General features: G+C 34.3%; 1 protein-coding gene across 2 annotated transcripts in view; it reads right to left on the bottom strand.

The window, feature by feature from the left end:
* Window positions 1–3,790: 3,790 nt before the first annotated feature.
* The window catches only part of LOC114331606 (MAP kinase-interacting serine/threonine-protein kinase 1), a 615,902-nt gene continuing 599,741 nt past the window's right edge, over window positions 3,791–19,951 (bottom strand). For both annotated transcript variants that reach the window (XM_050643820.1, XM_028281215.2), the window contains 4 exons: window positions 18,498–18,701; window positions 16,168–16,409; window positions 13,577–13,846; window positions 3,791–8,654 (listed from right to left, as the gene is read on the bottom strand). In XM_050643820.1, the coding sequence (XP_050499777.1) occupies window positions 7,965–8,654; window positions 13,577–13,846; window positions 16,168–16,409; window positions 18,498–18,701 (1,406 nt within the window). In that variant the 3' untranslated portion in view covers window positions 3,791–7,964. The remainder of the gene's footprint in view (window positions 8,655–13,576; window positions 13,847–16,167; window positions 16,410–18,497; window positions 18,702–19,951) is intronic.

The raw sequence follows: 19,951 nt of genomic DNA, 5'->3' as shown, positions 1-19,951 counted from the left end.
AAGCAACTAAATTGATCCATCTAAACATAAAAGTTTAAATAATCATTACATCTGAGATGATGTTGTATATAGTAGGAAAAATGAAAGATTATCCATCAACAAACATATAAAACACGCTGTATTTTCCAGTCAGTGTCACAAAAAAAATTGGCCAGCGCAAGTACATGTAATAATTATATAAACTGTTCTTATAATACTGGTACTGGTACTACTGGTTCATTACTTTCTGGAACATAGAAAATATGTGTTTAATATGATCGCTCATGTAATCTTCCATTTTTCCTATTACAAAAATAGGTTTAAAATAATATAAAAAAATAAAATAAATTTTTGTATTCTTACCCTTTTCCTTTGTTTGTTTTTCTTCAAATGGCAAAAGTTTATTTTCACCTTTGATTTTAGTCTTTAAGAAGCACTGATTTAAGTCAACTTCACTATCTGCGCTATCACTACATGCTTGCTCAACATTTTCACTTTTAGCGTTCAATCTTCAACGCGGTTGAACGGGAAATGAATGTGTTAACACAAGGATCAGTGGCGTACTGAGCATGGTTCCGCGGAGCCCGAGCAACCATGCTCAGGACCCTGCGGGGCCCGGGCCCCGCTCTACCTCGCTTTTTGCTTCTTTTGTTTCTAATTTGAAGGGGACATTTTGAACTACACAAGTACACACTAGGAAATGTAACTGATTAATAAATTTTAATTTTTGTGGAAGTACTTATAAATAAAAACGAAGAATACCTATTCATCAAAAAATTTGAAAACAAAATTTATTAAGAAACACAGGGAACGATGTTGTAAGGTTCCTTACTCGTTTTACCTGCTTACCGAAGCTCTTGTTTCAACACTTGTTTAAAGACTAACTGCTGGTAGCTGTCTACACGTGCTAACTCAAACACCTGTATTTTTTTATATTAGGGACCGTTCAAGTATTACGTAACGCAGGTGGGGAGGAACGGCCATTACAGTGCGAAAGTAGGGGGGGTGGTCAAAAATCTTCAAAAATCGCGTTACGTAATACTTGAACGCTCCCTTAGCACGAAATATGAATAAGTTGTAGGTAAACTACAAAGTTGCAGAAATTCAGAAACGGATCAATGTAAGTTTTGCATTCGGAAACTGATCAATGCATCAGGCCATTGATGAGGCCTCGTTTTTTTGTCCGTCGTTCCGTTGAAACATCGCAACTGAACGACGCGACGCAACGCAACGCACTGATGGAGCCTCACTCTTATTTCGCATTCTTTCGATGTGCGCCAAATATCGTATTATCCTATGCTTTGATCGTTAGCTCCTTATACAGTTCTTCCAATTCTTTATTGGTTCTTTTTCTCCACCGATCTTCTATTTTCGCACCTCCATATATTGCTCTCTGCATTTTTCTCTCCCATCTTTCTAAAAGGTCTGCTTCTGACTTTTTCACATGCGTAGGTCTGATAACAGTCTTATAAATTCTGATTTTTGTTTTTCTTGATACATGTTTGGATCTCAATTAATGTTCGTAATGCTGCATACTTTTTATTTCCTTCTATTTTTGCCTTTATTTTTTATCTCCCCTTCCTGGGGACCATTTTCAGCTTTCGCTCCCAGGTAATTAATTTCTGTGGCTCTTTTGAACGAATGTTTTTTCTCCATCTCTTTGTAATACATGTTATTTTCTTTTTGGATCTCTCCATTATTCATATACTTCGTCTTTTCTTTATGTAAGTCCCAATTTTTTGGCTTCTGTTATTGTTTTTCATTAACTTTTGTAGTTCTTTCTTGCTTGTCGCTAATAGTCATATCATCTGCAGATGCTATGCATTGGTGACCGTTTTTAAATATCGTTTCTTTCATGTTTATTCTGCTTTTCTTGATTATTCCTTCCAATGTCAGATTGAATGCAGTATTTAAATAATGGGTCTCCTTGTTGTACTCCTTCCTTGGTTTCAAACTTATTGGATGTATGTATTCCCTTTCCATGCTATTTCGTTTGTTGTTTTCCATCGTCATCTTTGCCATCCTGACAATTTTACTTGGTATCCCTAATTCTTTCATCAGTTCGTACATCTGCTGTCTGTTTACTGTGTCGTAGGCTTGCTCAAAGTCGATGATCAAAGCATATAGTACTGTTTTATGTTCGTACAGATATTCGTATTTCTTAAGGTAAATATTTGGTTCGTCGTTATCTGTTGTTTCCAAGATCTGCTCTGGTATTCTCCCAATATTTTTACCGAATATTGATTTAGCCTTTTTCATATTATACTTCCTGCCACGATTTTGTAAACTATTTCTATTAAGTAGTGCAATGCCTCTATGGTTTTCGCATAGCATTTTATCACCTTTTTATGTATAGGCATATACTTGGTCCACTCTTCTGGCATTTTTGCTCTACTACCACATTCTTTTATCAGGTCATATATGGTGTCCTTAATACTACAACTAGGTAGGCAACTCGAAATTTTGCGATTTTGAGTTATCTACTGTTATCGATATAATTTTTCACGCTCTTTTTAATACTACAACTAGATAAGCTCTATTCCCATTCTATACATGAGAATCCAATTACACAGTAATAGCTATCTCATAAGTTCGGACGAAAACTTTTTGCTAAAAGTGGTCAGTTTGAGATATCTAAAAGAGCAGCTGACAACGTCAAAAATCTCTGCTGCAGCAAGTGTTTAATTTGATATACCTAATTGTGCGCCCGGGTAACATGTGTTATGGGTTGCCTCCTCCAGATATTCTTCAAGATACCTATTTGTGCAGTTGTTCATAGCATAAGTTGTGTATACAAACAATCGCTAGATGTGCCCGGAGAAAAGGAGATAAACCGTACATCATGTAGGGTAAACTCATGAACAAATATTGGATTGTAAGAACCATGGGGATAAAATTTTAATTTTTAGAGGTAAGGACGAAAATAGACCGGAGTGGAATCCGAATCATCCATCATGAAATTTAATGAAAAGTTTAATGAAGAATTTATAAGTTTAAATTACCAGAGAAGGACAAAATCAACACAAAATAAAAGTGCCATAATGCCAAATCCTCTGTATAAGGACAGAATCCCCATTCTGAAAAATAAAAGGATCTGATGACGTCGACACCAAACCTCCCGCAATTCCTCTGGAAATAAGGATTATTTTAATAACATGCCTTTTAAAGCATCAGGAAGAGAAATATCCACTTAATCTGACATAAGTGAGACCGAGTTTAAGATGATTATATTAGTTAAAATTATTAGTTAAGTTCTTCTATTTTTTTATTATCTATCTTTTTACCCAAATATGCTAATACATTTTTTTCCGTATTAAAAAGTTTTATTTATTGCAAAGTCAAAAATTAGATATCTTTTATTTTTTTTAATTTTCTAATTGCTACAACTAGATATCTTGTTTTTCGATAACGAAAAAAACTATAGCAAGGCTTTAAAACACTAACAGTTAATCAGAATTTAGATTTATTTCAACTTCTTGCTATAAAAGTCAGAAACAAATTCCATTTGCTGTAATACAGCATGGTTTGTTTATTTTCAAATTTAAAAGTGCTTTCCTGAAAAATAGCAAATTTTGAGTTACCTAATTGTAGTATTAAGGGGACGATATAATAACTCTTTTTGTAGTCTTTTCCCTCCTGATTTTATCATTCTGATATTTCTGTTATTCCTGGGATTTTGTAATTTTTCATTTCTTGCTCTGTGGGTATTTCTATTGCTATATGATCATCTTCAATTTCATGGTTTATATCCTTTTGTACTGATAGTTATCCTAGCTAGCTTTCAAGTAAAAGGTACAAAATAAAAAAATCGTTTGTAAAAAAATCGGTCTTTATTTTTAAGAAATTAAAGCACACTTGGTACATAAATTTCCATCACTATTTTTACCCAATGCCAACTTGCTTGTAGTAAAAAACGATGTTATAACCAAATTTTTTAACAATGTTATAATTCCTTGTATACGACCAATCCTGTACGGGCCATAACCATTGGTAACGGCCGTACAGCCTTGGACGTACGAAATACCGGCTAGTCATTTGCAAAATATCAAATATTTTCCAAATGTTGATATAAATTATAATGTAGTATCGAGTGTGAAGGAAAACATGTTAACTGCAAAGTTGCCTCAACTCAAAAACACCGCACAATTTATTGAAGTTTGAATATTGACGTACAGGGTGATATATAGTAACAAAAACTGTACTTTCTGATATAAATACTGATATTTTACCAACTGACTAGCCCGCATAATAGAAATAATGGCACTCACGGCATCTCCGCCATGAAATATACTTTTTATATATTTGCTTTTTTTGTTTTTTGGTATAAACTGATTGGAAACAGATGGTACTGTGAAAGTACATTAATAAATGCCTTATAGTAATCTTAGAAAAAAAAACAATACTCCAATCTTGTAGGGGGAATCTACGTTTTTTTAGGAAACATTCATACATTATTATATCACACTCATTTCAGAAACATTTACTCCTCAGAGATGGTCCAACTTGAACCACCACACATTTGCAACCCTAAGGGCCGGTTGTTCGAACGCTAATCAAGAATGATCATTATCAAATAATTAATTACTGTCAATGTCAACTTTGTTTGGGTCGTTAAAAAGTCTGTGGAGTCTATAATCAATTAATATAACAATAATTATTAACATAATTAATAATAGATCTCATAATTGTAATTAATTATGTTTTCAGCAACCCAAACAAAGTTGACATTGACAGTTTTGGTGACAGTAATTAAATATTTGATAATGATCATTGTTGATTAGCGTTCGAACAACCGGCCCTGAGAGTTGGAAGTGACAAATACCAATTCACTGGGATGATACACTTAGCTTTTCTTCACGTTCATTGTAAACTTCAATTTTACTGAGAAAATAACGTTGTAAAAATCGTGTTAAGATGGAATTACAAGATTTATCTCGTGGTTTACCTTAAACATGAAGATAACAATGTTAAAGTCGGTATAAACAACAAAATACGCGGTTTATTTAAGTAGGATTGATGATATTAATGATTTGAATTAAGAGGATTGGTTTTTGTAGTACAACGAGCGTTTTTTGTTGTTTATGTACCGATTTGGTATTTGCTTTATCGCGCCCTGGTTTGGATACCATTCCAATCATATAAGGAAATTTCTTACCTTGAGCATTACAAAATCTTAAAAAAATATCCAAACTTATATAGGACTCTTAAATACAAATGGACTGTCAGTACGTAGAAGAACCACAACATAAGCCACCTAATAATAATATCTCTACCAATAAGCCAACAATTTGGCACAATCACCCTCAAAATGACTGCTCTGATGTCATCTGTCATATTTTAAGTGACACATGAAGTCAAAGCCGCCATCTTTAAAGTGAGCATGTTATGTCATTACTTATTTGGGTACATGCTATTGTTTGGTGTATTACTTGGGTCCCAAGGGCTCTTTCTAGCCCCTTTCATTCAAATGTTCCGTATCTCACTGAAATGAAAGCAGGTACGGCGTCTACAGTCTATCGTGCGTTCTAATCGCACGTCAGAGCTTACTTATTATCACAAATCGTAGACTGGTATCAATCTACATTTTAACACATACAAAAGTATTAAAAAATCAAGCGATATATATCTAGGCCACAGCTGAACCATCAATTGATATTGAGGCATCATCAAAACATGGCCTAACTGATAGCAATACTTTTTTTTTGATAAAGGGTACTCTCATATCACAACCTTTATCGCGGGCAGCTATACAATGCGTTCGAGAAAATTGCCCAAACGTTCGTCCTAATGAAAGGACATCGCACACATCTTATGGAAAATATAATGTCACTCAAATTCAATAAAATTTATACGATTAGATTCGTTTTAAATTAACGGTCAATTCTTATCATTGCGCCAACTCTTAATTATGATTAATTACGGCGCAAATTGCAATTAAAGTTTATCGAAATCACATTTTTGGAGTCCATAAAGTGTTAGTTACAATCATTATTGCTCTGAGTGCTATTCAAAACAGCTTAAACATTTACAAACAGCTGGGTATTTTAAAATATTTTTTCTCTCTCTAACTTATGTACGTACCCATTTGATTTCAGATTTATTTATATCAATTTCTGCTCTTATTATTGAAAATAGAGTTGGCGCAATGATAAGATTTGACCGTTAATTTAAAACGAATCTATTCGTATAAATTTTATTGAATTTGAGCGACATTATATTTTCCATAAGATGTGTGCGATGTCCTTTAGCCAAAAAGTAAACTTAAGTAGAAAAATTGACAGGTATATATTATTGTTTGCCTTTTTGTTTGTGTTGACGTTTCAGGCATTTCATTGAACGATAAATACCAAACCCTCCCATTTTTTGAACCGAACGCATTGCCACCTTGTCAAGTGTTTGTACTTAACCTAAAAAGTTATTAAGCAAAACTTAATCTACAGCAGAATCTCATACACTAGCCTCGCTCTTTATTAAATACTTCTTATTTGTTCTTAATCCTAAATATTTACAAATTTTTACAAAGTAACGCGATTCTTCGCTGCAAAGACGAACGATGTTGATGAAGATTCAGCCGATTTAATCTACGAGGCTCTAGAGAAGATCTCGTTAAACGTTTTTTGCGCTTTAAACAGTATTCTACAATCATTAGATTTGAACATTCGTATCAACCACAATTTATTCGTTATAAAAAAGAATTTTCATTCTATCCCCCCTATTTGTAACATTTAGAAGACCTAAAATGGTTTTTTTGTAAACTGCTACCGCAGCGACATCTCTCATCTTGTAACAGACAGACATCCTGATAAGCGACGAATGAAACAAGTGATATGCCATGACAACTGACATATGACATGTATTACTTATATTCTCGCGTTCTTTCGTTATTTATTATAAAAGATAACATAAACGAAGATCACTAATTTGCAATTTTGTCATTTGCTGGTTCTAGATTCTTGCCGATTATCTGTCTGTAGAGTGTCATTTATGTTCTGCTCTAAGTATTAATTTTCAATATCAAATATATTATATCTCCTAGACTACCGTAAACCTTAGCTAAAGCTTACTTATTAGTATTGGCGATAACTACATGCTATAAGAGCTCAGTCAAACAGTTTGATTCTGAAAATGTTGCAGATATTGGAATATTTGGTAGCTATATATACTTTCTTTCCTCTTTTTCTGTATTTTCCTATAACCTTTTGATTTATGGCACACAGCCACGTTTAATGAATTCCTCTAACACGTTAAGTGTCACAACAAAACTAACAGAAAATGTTCTGTTTAACCTATAAATTAGTTGAAGTGGTTGTTTTGCTTATAAATATAAATAATATATGAAAAATCTGATCCGTAATACTAAATAAAAAAAAAATAGAACGAAAAAATAGAGCTTCTGAGAAAAAAATGTGCTTATTTCAAACACAAGAACTACGAGTAGGTGGACCTTTCTGATTTGAAAATTAATATGTGAATTCTTAAAGATTAGGTTGGCGCAGTTGCTAATTTTTATCGGAAATTAGTAATAAATAATATCTATTTATTATTGTCAATAAAAAGTGTGAAATATTTTGAGCTGCTTAAGTTTTTTTTAAGATTCTCGCCAAAGACTTTAAGTTGGTAACAAGAGAACTGTCATCTTAGTCACTGTCAAAATTATATTAGCAGATCTATTTTGTTTCGTGAACTTTGTTTAATATCGAGAACTAACTGTATTAATGGGTAAATATCGAGTTGATGGCTTGGCGAGAAATCTAATGGTACTCGGATGCATCAGTTACGAATATTTGAAATGCCTCAATATTTCGATCCATCCAGCTTTACAATAGAAAAATACAAAATAAACAACAGTAACTTGTTGTGTTGTAGATCATAAAACAGAACACAACACAAATAACCGAATCAACCCTCTGTAAAAATGCCAAAAAATCGAAAAAGAAAAAAATTAGTTTTCAAAATTTTAAAACATTTTGACGAGTTGGGCAACATCAACCGCTTGGACTGGGTATGGCGGGTGTGGGCGCTGGCACGAGGAACTGGCAAGAGCCGCCTTTGATACGCCTGCGCATGAGGTTGCTCTCGCTGGGCGGGCTCAGGCCAAACATCTTCGCCGATGCGCACGTCTTCATTCCTGACCGAACAGGACAGTCAGGATACACGTTCGGTCTCTCCAAGTAGTCCAATTTCATGCTGAAGTGTTGTTGCACCACTCTATTCACAGCCATTGCGGACTCCGCGAACTGGGACAGTTCCAACGCAGAGTTGTTCTTCTTGATGACAGCTGGGGTAGTTAGCGCAGCTGTATCACTTGCGCACTGCAGCCACGGGTGCTGCAGCACCTTTTCCGCGCTGATGCGCTCGCTGGCGTTCTTTACCAGCAGACTCGAGATGAGGTCCCTTGCTTCATCCGATATGGTCGTCCACTCTGGCTCCGGGAAATCGTATCTTCCTTCCTGGATGCTCTGGAACAAAAGTTCCTGACAGGCGTTGCAGTTATCGCCTCGTTCCCAGCCACAGTCTCTACCACACTTTCCGTAAAACGGCGGGTATCCGCACAGCAGAATGTACATGATGACGCCTAAAGACCATAAATCGCACCTCTTGTCGTATGATGTGGTTTCCGATTCTCCGATGAATGCCTCTACTACTTCCGGTGCCATAAATTCAGCACTGCCCACCTGAAACAAATAAAAAAACATTCAGTACTCAAGTAGTCAAAACGTTTCAACGTTCCAATATTTATTTCTAACTAGCTGACCCGGCGAACTTCGTACCGCCTTAGAAATAAATCAATAATGTGTCAAAGTTCAATAAATAAAAATTAACAGAAAATCAAAAAATACTTAAAAAATATATGTATGTATTACCTAATATAAAAGTTATCTATTTAATTCATTCTGATAATGATAAGTAATATTTTTTTGCGGTACGTAAATATTAAACGATAGCGGTTTTTCCAGGTACGCTTAATTTTCCTTGCCATTAACATGGACACTCAAAGTTTTCCGCAAACTCCCAAAAAACTTGCGATTATAAAACGTCACTGCTACGCTTGATACATACATCAACAAATATATTGCTGTTTACTGAGTAAGAAGTGACACCGGTAGACGCCTTGCAGGGATAACTGGTCTAGTAATAATTGTCAGTTATCGAACACAGTTCTTCTTTTGACATCATGACCATGAATAAACTTTGCCTGTCTCGACTATGTCCTTCCATTTAGACCTCCTTTATGTCCTTATCCATTGTCTTACAATGATAGTTTTCAGGTTGTCTTGTAAGACCATCTTCTATTAACCATCTCGTTCTGGACCTTCCTTTTTTTGTCAGTGTGTAAGCTTCTATTGTAATATTTTCGTTAGTGTTTTTGTATCTTCTTGTCTCTTAGATATATCACAGCTATGGTAGTCTTTGACTTTTCACAAATCTTACAATATCGCACACTTTATTTAATTTTAATTTAATTTCGTCCCTATCCCGACTCCCGCCCCGCGATAACGACAAATTTGCTAAGGTCATCATATGATGAAATGCATATACATACATTCATTTTTATTTATATAGAAGAGGTAATATTTAGATGGCTATTAAAAATAACGGTCGGTGATAGAAAAGTGAAAATTTAGGGTTGAATGTATATTTTGGTTCTACATCATATGAAATTAAAAAAGAACAGTTTGTCCAAAAAATAAAAAATAAATATGGGGGGGGGCAAGCCCCCTTTTTACTTAGGTTGGTGATAGAAAAGTGAATTTAGGGTTGAATTTATATTTTGGTTCTACATCATATGAAATTAAAAAAGAACAGTTTGTCCAAAAAAATAAAAAATAATTATGGGGGGACAAGCCCCCTTTTTACTTAGGTTGGTGGTACCAACTCAGAAACCATCCCGGGTTCATGTACAACAATTTTGATGAAGGTCATCATATGATGAAATGCATAGTTTGCGTGTCTATAAGGTACATACATACACACATACATACAAACATTCATTTTTATTTATATAGAAGAGGTAATATTAGATGGCTTTTAAAAAATAACGGTTGGTGATAGAAAAGTGAAAATTTAGGGTTGAATGTATATTTTGGTTCTACATCATATGAAATTAAAAAAGAATAGTTTGTCCAAAAAAATAAAAAATAATTATGAGGGGGGGGGGCGCGAGCCCTCTGTTTACTTAGGGTGGTGGTACCAACTCAGAAACCATCCCGGGTTCATGTACAACAACTTTGATTAAGGTCATCTTATGATGAAATGCATAGTTTGCGAGTCTATAAGGTACATACATACATACAAACTTTCATTTTTATTTATATAGATTTCATGAGACATCTCATATATTCAATAATTTTTATGCCGCTCATTCTCACAATAATTTTTTATGATTTTAAAAATTTTACTTAGAATTTTGTTCTGAAGCTATTTTCTTGTGGCATTTTTATAATAAGTATATTCAAATGGGAAATAAGCCACAATTTTACCTAAAAATGATTTTATTAATGTTTCGACGCCCAAGTCGGGTGTCGTTGTCAAAATACAAAATAATACTAAATAAATAAAATGTTGTTGCTTAGTAAAAAATTCTTCTAATAATTCATTTAATCTGACTCATTTATATCGGCAATTCAGACACGTATTATACATTTTAAAGTAGACGACTTTAAAATGATATTGCCAATATTGATGAGTTGCGTTCCTGGGACGACTTTACTAAAAGATAGTTCATTCGATTACATGAAATCAATCCCAACTCAAGAATATCCGCCACAAAAAATCATAGCATGTGATCTGTCTTTAAAAAGACAACCAAATGCAACGGTGGCACTGAAATTCTCGCTTTAGAGATTCCATAGTAAATCACGAGGGAAAACCAGGAAAAACCTCGTGATACTATCCCGACATCGTAAGTATTTGGGTTTACATTTAGTTTACTCTCAAAACTAATACCAAATTCTGACTTGATATTTTAAATTTTAAATAATACTAAAATACTAAATATGTACTAATTCGATATGTTACTGATTTACTAATTGTGGTATTTTCTTTCTATTGACTTCCTCCTTTAATATGGGTAACCACATCCTACTGCATTCTACCGAGGAATTTGCGACACAATTGGTTTCATTTAGCATAATTAGAGCCGCTTCTTTGATTTTTCTCTTTTTACTATCTGCTTCTTTTAGGACTATACTTGAATCTCTCCACTGAACTCTATGTTCATTATCCCATGCGTGTTGACATATTTGAGATCTATCAAATTCTCTATTTTTTATATAAGACTGATGTTCATTTACTCTAACGTCTAATGGTCTTGACGTTTCACCTATATAAAATTGTTCGCATTCACAAGGTATTTTATAAATACAATTCTTTGTTCTTTCTTGTTCACTGTTAGGTTTAGTTTTAGATAGAATAGATCTCAATGTGTTTGTTGTTTTGAATGTTGTTGATATGTTGAATTTATTTCCTATTGTTTTAAGTTTCTCGGATAGTCCTTTTACATATGGTATTGATATTTTCCTCGTATTATTTCTTGTGAATGTTGTAGGATCCCGTTCTAAGTTGTTCTGTTCCATTCGATCCAATCTTGACAATTCCTTATTTATAAACGATATGGGATAATCATTTTTTAATAAAACAGATGTTAACAATTGTTTTTCTTCTAAAAATGAATTTTCGTTAGAACAAGTAATTTTGGCTCTATCATATAAGGATTTAATGATTCCCTTTTTAACGTTGATGTTATGATTTGATTTGTAATCGAGATATCTGTTGGTGTGTGTTGGTTTTCTATACACTTGAGTCTCATATCCAGTATCCTTCTTTGAGACCAAAACATCTAGGAAAGGTAGGGTGTTATTGTATTCCTTTTCCATTGTAAACTTTATTGTCTCTTCTTGATCGTTTATAATATTCAGGAACGTATCCAACAATTCCGATCTATGAGGCCATATTGAAAACACATCATCTACATATCTCCACCATACTGTGGGTTTTAAATTTTGTTTAGAAATGATATTAGTTTCGAAATCCTCCATAAACGTCGAAACGTTAATAAAATCATTTTTAGGTAAAATTGTGGCTTATTTCCCATTTGAATATACTTATTACTTAGAATTATTTCAAATATTTTTTTTGTATTTCTTGTTTCTTCGCCTGTCAGGTATCTTATTGTTCTTACTTACAGGGTCTCCAGAAGCCCTATGAAGATTCTACAGTGTCGGAATACTTGACCCTAATCTGATTAACAATGGTAAAGTTGTGGACTTCTTTGAGTTTGAGACTGAGTAACATTTATGCTGTAAGCAGGACCTTTCCATCTTTTTATACAAATTAATTGACCATTAAGACACTGGACTATTACTTGGATAATCATCATCATCAGTGGCGTTACAGCTCTTTATGAGCCAAAGCCTTCTTCAGAACAATCCTCAATTCGCCCCTGTCTCTGGCAACTCTTCTCCATGCTCTAATTCCGATAGATTTTAAATCAGTTTCTATGTTGTCTTGGTACATACCTAAGTCTCGGTCTTCCTCTTGCTCGTTGTCTTATCGGCCCTCTTCGATCAAAAACTTTTCTGACTATGGCATCTTCCTCTCGCCTGATTACATGACCTATCCATCTAAGACGTTTGAGCAGTTCTTGGTCATTCTGAGTAAGTGACAAAGTTTCTGAGCCATATGTTAGCACTGGTCTTATTAGTGTTTTGTAGAGTCAATTTAATTTTTCTAGGTATTTTTGAGGCCATCTGTCTTCTTAAGCCATAGTAGCACTTATTGGCGAGCACTATTCTTCTTTTAATTTCTTCACTGACATTGTTATCTTTAGTTAGCAGCGAGTCTAAGTATATGAAGGTGTCGACACCTTCTAGTTCTAGTGCAACACATATATTTGGTCTTTTGAACATTTATATTTAGCCCCATTCTGTGCAGATGCTCTTAACGACCGAAATGCTTCAGTCAGAGATTCTTTAGATCTACCTATGATGTCTATGTCATCTGCGTATCCAACAATTTGTACTGATTTGTTAAAGATAGTACCATTCGTATTAATTTGGGACTCTCGAATTATTTTTTCTAATGCCAGGTTAAATAAGAGACACGATAGTCCATCACCCTGTCTTAGGCTACGGCTCCACGGGCGGGAAATTGACGCTAGCAGTAGCAGTAAAATGAACTTAAGGTTCCGCGGAACGGAATAGGGATAGCCGAACTGTACCGACTACAGGACTTGTGCGTAGTCGGTTCAGTTCGGCTATTCCCATTCCGTTCCGCGGAACCTTAAGTTCATTTTACTGCTACTGCTAGCGTCAATTTCCCGCCCGTGGAGCCGTAGCCTTAGTCCATTTTTGCAATGGAAGGATTACTTGGATAATATTTAAGATATTTACATGCATCCATGTAAAAGCTGTGAAATATTGCAGTGTCATCGAGTTCTCAGCTTTCTGAAAATTTCAGATATCTAGCTAGTGGGGAAGTATGTTTAAAATCGATAACAAGATTTTTCCCGGACAAAGAACAAACGAAGTATATAAAAACGTTTTAATACATGGACTATGGAAGGAAGATTTGACACAAATCGTTTTAAAATACTTACAGGTGTTAATAACTGAGGTGTCGCTAAAGGACTGGAAACGCTGGATTGGAAGCGGATGCCAGATCCTAAATCGAAATCGCAGATCTTGACCGGACAAAGTTGGTCCCTGTGGACACAAAGAATGTTCTCAGGCTTTAAATCCCTGTGTGCAATCCCTTTGGCGTGCATAAACTGCAAGGCTGAGGCCACTTCTCTCACTATCTCTGCCGCTGCGGCTTCGCTGAAAAACTTGTGCTCCTGAATCCTTCGTAGGAGCTGACCTCCATTGATCTGAAAAAGGACATTTTATCAAACACCACGAATAAAAAAGAACCGAAGTGGACTAATAAAGAACGTCGTAAGCATGCCGGTTCAGTATCAGCTGGGAGCGTTAACTATGATTCTAGGTGACCTGGTATTGTACCCTCGGAGATCGCTGGGAAAATTTACACTCAAAATAACAAAATTAAGTTTGGCAATACTGTGTGAATGTTGATAGTAACATATCCCTTTTAACATACACAGAACATTAATATATTTTTTTGCCAACAAAAATGAGATTTTTCAACCAAATAATGTTTCAAATATGATGTACAAAATAATTTTTAATTGGGTTCTGTTAATGAGCTTGCTTTTTTTGTCATTAAAATAGAAAAAACTTTAAATTTTACTCATTAAATCATTATCGTCCAGTTATCGTCTTAATCATTTTAACTGTACTAATATCCCTCGACTAATTCTGAATGATTAATGGGTTGTTAAAACATTTTATCTGTCGCGGCTTCTGGAATGTTTTAAAAATATCGAATTTCATTGATAAAATGCGCATATCCCACCGATCTTCGCTTCCATCATACATTCTGACGTCGCGGTTGACGAACTTATGTGTATGCTTTATGTGTGATTTACAAAAACAAGAGATTATTTAAAATTTTACTATTAATTTTGAGCTAATGCATCAATACATTTATAGAAATTTGCTATAAATACTCTACATGGTAGAAAATGTCTCTGATATAATACATAAATAAAATATAGTTTAAATATTGAAAAATATGAAGAGATTTTAAGGTTTGACAGCCGAAGTATGACGTCACGACTGTCATATTGTTATTATTATATTTTATTGTCATATTATTATACTGCAAACATAGGCTGAAAAGCCAGAATTTGCCCAATCTCGAGCCTTTTTAATTCCTATTCCTATAAAGTTGAAATTTTGCTGTCTCTGTTGCTTCTTCTGCTTAAAAGTAGTGTTTTTAAAATAATACCACCATAATTCGATCTTAAATGTCTATGAAATACAGTTTTTTTAATGACCACCAAGCAAGGGTTAGGAACTTTTGTGAACCATTGTATTTTGTATAATAAAAATGGTAATGATGCTTTGCCCCAGATATAGTGAAAGATGGAGATGTAGATTCTTTGCGTTTCCAAAGGATCTGGTTGAAAAGAAGAGGTGGAGAGAGAGGTGAAAAAGTGGATTTCATTACTGACGTAATGAAAATATAGTGAAGAAGAAGAACTGAATTTATCGCCCGTGGGGGACAGCTTACAAATTATGAGAAGCATTGTCATATCGTCCCTACCATTTCCAACTATGGAATGTGAACCATCGGGTTTTTCAGATTCGATAGCTTGCCCTCGCATTATATGTGATACATCTTGTGGCAAATTCTCGTTATTTTAACTTTATTAGGAGCGCGTGAAATATGCTGTTTAAGCCATCGAATATGAACATTTTTTCATTTGGTCGAAAATGGTTATATTCGATATTTTGTTTTGTATAAATATAACTTAAGGTATATTTGTACAACGCTAAATGTCGAATGCATCACATTCGTTAGTTTGTGTTGTAATGTATTCAAAAGTTATTCAAAATTATAATCTGTAAACTGACGAAAATGCTAAACTGATAAGAAGAATAGAATGCACGTGTTTACAATTAGTGCGATTTTTGTTTCAGTATCGCTTCCAAGAAATTCTTGTGAGGCAGTTTATGATTTCATTTTAACGGATTTTCATTATTTGATTATACAGTTATTCGCTATTATACATTCGCTACTTTAAATCATGGGACCGAAACAAATCTTAATTTATACAAAAAGCAAAGTAACGAATGTGATTTTTTTGAAAGAAAAAAATGATAAGCAGTTCAAATTTGTTATCAATCTAACAAGGGTTAAACATTACATACACAAAATATAAAAATATTCCCATTTGTCAATGCGCTGATTTAGGAGTCTCCAAAAAAAAGTTATTTTGCTCTCCTGAAAAGTACCACTTTTCACATTCGATAGTTGGAAATGGCAGGGACGATATCCCCTCCATGTCAACCCTCCCAGCAGTCCCAGCCGATACCAAAATATACGAAGAAACCATAGAATAATTTTGAAGATATAAAATAGTTTCTTGTTTTTTTGGAAGTAAAGTACTACTAATATTTCTAAAAGGTCTAGAGTCTAGATCACTCTAAGGTATTAGAATTATTTTTTTGAGATTTGTGGTAGTTGGTTATGCACAGAGGAAGACGGCTGTAATAATGATTCTAGTAAGTACCGTGTTCGTGCGAGTGTTACAAAGTTATGTCAGGTTTTCAAAAGAAGTCTTACCTTTTCAAAAACCAAATAAAACTTTTCTTCGTCCTCGAAAAACTCCATTAACTGAATAATATTGGGGTGGCCTTGGCAATGATGGAACGTCTCTACTTCCCTAAAAACTCTAGCTCTAGCATGACCTGGTACCTTGTCGATAATTTTCACAGCAAATTCTTGATCGGTGAACAGACTCACGCAAGTTTGGACGCTAGCGTAAGCACCTTCTCCCAGAACTTCACCGGTCAATTTATACAGATCTGAAATAATACGAGTCTATTAGTAAACTAAAGATCGATGAGATTAGTAACAATATTATTTAGAAGCTCTTTGGCATTGTTCAAGATGTATATTCTAGTAATAACTTCACATTATATTTATGTACATATTTATAGTATTTTCCAATAGGGACTTCCAAAGTTTGACAGTTGGTAAGGGCATAATGTTAAATTAGCTGCAATTTAATCAGTTCGTTGGTTTGGAAGAAGAACGTCACAACTCAAAAATTGCCATTTTTTAGGTTTACCCTCTAACCAACTCTAAATGTTAACTTTATTATGGGAAAAATTGTCAGAAGTTGCACTCATGTAATTACCGCTAGATGGCGACTTAATAACAGTTTGGCTTTGTCAAACCCATGCATTACATTTTACGGCAGAGCGTCGCAATATAGTTGTGTTTCAGTTGTTGTGGAAATTACCACGTGTTTTTTGGAGAATAGTGGTAACAGTTAAAAAAGGAGCTTATTTTTTTGGGATTTTGTGTTTAATATTTAATGCAAGACAGTTACATTTCGTCTTAGGTAAGTATTCCTTACAGGATATGTGCGTTTATATAGAATTATTATGAGCAATACAGTAACATTCCATAAAACTGTTAGAAATGCTAATTACAGGTAGAAAGGTGAGAACAAGAAAGGTCTTTCTATTTATATTTAAATGATAATAATGGGCTCTTTAATATTGTAAAAGATTTTACCTCTTATTTTTTTACGTTACCAAAATTATAATGAAAACTAGCACATTAAAATTTTAAAATGTCGCTCCTGAAAATTAGAACTTTTCGACTTGTAACAGTGTTCTTCCAAACCAACGGTATGTATTAAGATGATAAAAGGGATGAGTATTCGGAGCGTGGTTGATAAATGGGCCCACTGGTTCAGTAAAAAATCAATCAACAAACGTACGTCGACAAAACTCAAAATCTAATGAAGACATCGCACTTGTCCGTGAGTATTCAGGAGAATCCAAGACAGTCGATTTCACGTCACTCACAAGAAGTTGGCAGTTGGCTTCTCGGAGACCACAACTTAGCGAATTTTGCGTCGTTAATTGAGCATGCCCCGGTACTGGCCAAGAGCTGAAGATCATCGACCATAGACAACGACGTGTTTTGGCTGAATGGGCTTTGGAGCAGTTAGAGACTGACTAAATTGTTATTTTCATCGTCAATCATCCTAAGGGATGAGATACATTTTAAATATCGAATGTGGGACGATACCAATTCAGATGAGATCCAAAATATTCCTGTGCATCATGAAAAAGTCACTCTTTGGTGTAGATTTTGAGCCTGTGGAGCATCGGTCATAAAAAAGAATGATAGTGGTCTAAGAACTCCGTAATGAAAAAGTCTATGATTATTGGATTTTTTAATGAGAATAATTACTTCATAAATCAAATAAAACTTAAAAATATAATTTTTTTCTACTTAATGTCAACAATTGTCTTCAGTTCCCATAATATAATGATTATCTACTGGAGTGTATCCAATATTATATTTATTTTATTAAAACTTTATCTACAAGACACTTTGCTACGTTAAGATAAGCATTCCGGCCAGCAAATTAAATTATAGCAAGTATCTGGTAAATATGACGAAATTTTACCGGCACATTTTTTGCCTACGCATTTTAATATTGTAAAATGTGTCCTTGCAGATAAATAAGCGGTGTATTATAATTTCAAATCTTATTTTGTAAGATTATACCTCATTATAATAATAAGGTTTCAAGTCGAATAAAAATATTAAATTCAAAAGAAAATGCGAATTTTCCACCAAATGAATATACGTTCTACAGTAAATGGTGAAAAAGAGACAAATAAAAGGAAGATAAAAGAACTAGGAACACGAAAACACATGTTCCACAAAAGCTAAATAGAATGGACTAAATAGTTTAAAGCTGAGATCACATGGAACGTGGAGTGGCACGCCAAGAAAAATACAAAATAACTAAAAAACGTGGGGCGCTAACTAATTATCTATTTCTCTCTGCGAACTGGCGACTAGTGCCACGCCACATTCCATGAGATTCCGTCTTGATAATGAAATGTGTTGAAAAAAATATTTACCTTGAAAACATGATGACACCAATGAAGATCCGGTTCGCTTCTTCTTACGCCTCCTTCTCTTGGCTTCCTCCTTGCGTCGAACTAGTTCTCGTTCGCGAGCTTCAGCGTCCATCTGATCGCCGCTGTCGGAGGCGCTGCCATTGCCCCCGCCCCCGTTGCAACCCTCGATGCTGTCACCATTGTTGATTACGATGCCGTTGCAATCTGTAAGAAAAAAAAACAAAATTATCAACAGAACTATCAAAATATAAAAGAACTACTTTAAGACGTGAAAAACAAGAAAGACAAGAAAGACATGATTATGAGACAAAACTAGACCCAATTCTCAATAGGCACTACATAGGTAGATCTACGTTAAAGCAACTGTTTAATTTTTTCCCATGTAAAAAATAATATTATATTTTTTACTGTATCAAATCCATAATTACGTATAAACATTATGCTTCGACATTGTAATCTACCTCTCTCTTGTGTTGGCCGCCGAAGGCTAAAGATCTCTCTTGTGTTAGCCGTAGAAGCCAACACGTATCTCTCAGTACGTTAACCTTTCTCTGGGTTCAACTGTCGCTGAACAAACGTTTTTTCTCTCTGTGCAATAGTATAAGATGCTAATCCGATATAGACAAACCGCTAATCCGCTAAAAACAATTAAACCTCGTACCAGAAGCAATCACTTGTGACACCGGCATATGTGACGTCGATATATACGCGAGTGAACAGTGACTTGAGTAAGATTTTTTATAATCTCGTTATAAAACGTAGATATTGTCTGTATATCATAATCCCTCTCAAATTCCCTTGAACCAACAAAAAACTAAAAACATACAGTCCACACAACTCTTAAAATTATATCAATTATTTCATATAATATGTACATTCCTCTATTGTTCAAGAACTATCGAAAAAATAAAAGAACTGAATATCCTACTTATAAAATAAAAATCTAGACAAAAAAGCTATCTTTATGAGACAAATATACCAATTTTGAATAGACAGATCTACATTAAAGCAACTTTCTTTGTGAAAAAAAACTTTTCCTTGCAAAATACGCAATTTCAAAAGAAAGCAACTGTGTGAACGAAGTAATTCTTATATACATAATATATCATAAAAGAAACTGCCTATCTGCATCTGATCTCGCGTGCGCGACTCACACTGTACAATTCAGGTTTTACAGTAACATTTACCTACCCACGTAGATTTTTCAAAACAAAGGTATACTCCACACACTGTACCCGGCGAAAAAGTGCATCTGGTTTCTCTCTAACCGGTTTTCGTTATTTGAAAGGTAGTTGATAACTGGGGCAAGCTACTGGAATATGAATACGAATGTAAAGTTGAAAGATTCTCACATTATTATCTTTTGGGAACATTTTTTTTTCTATTTCATATTTTTACTTATAGATCAAGCCCTATTGGGAATAAATGAGAAGTTGGAACTAAAAGCTTTGTTT

This window comes from Diabrotica virgifera, chromosome 2 (assembly GCF_917563875.1).
Source record: "Diabrotica virgifera virgifera chromosome 2, PGI_DIABVI_V3a".
Lineage (NCBI taxonomy): Eukaryota > Metazoa > Arthropoda > Insecta > Coleoptera > Chrysomelidae > Diabrotica > Diabrotica virgifera.
This window is presented reverse-complemented; position numbering and strand designations above follow the sequence as displayed.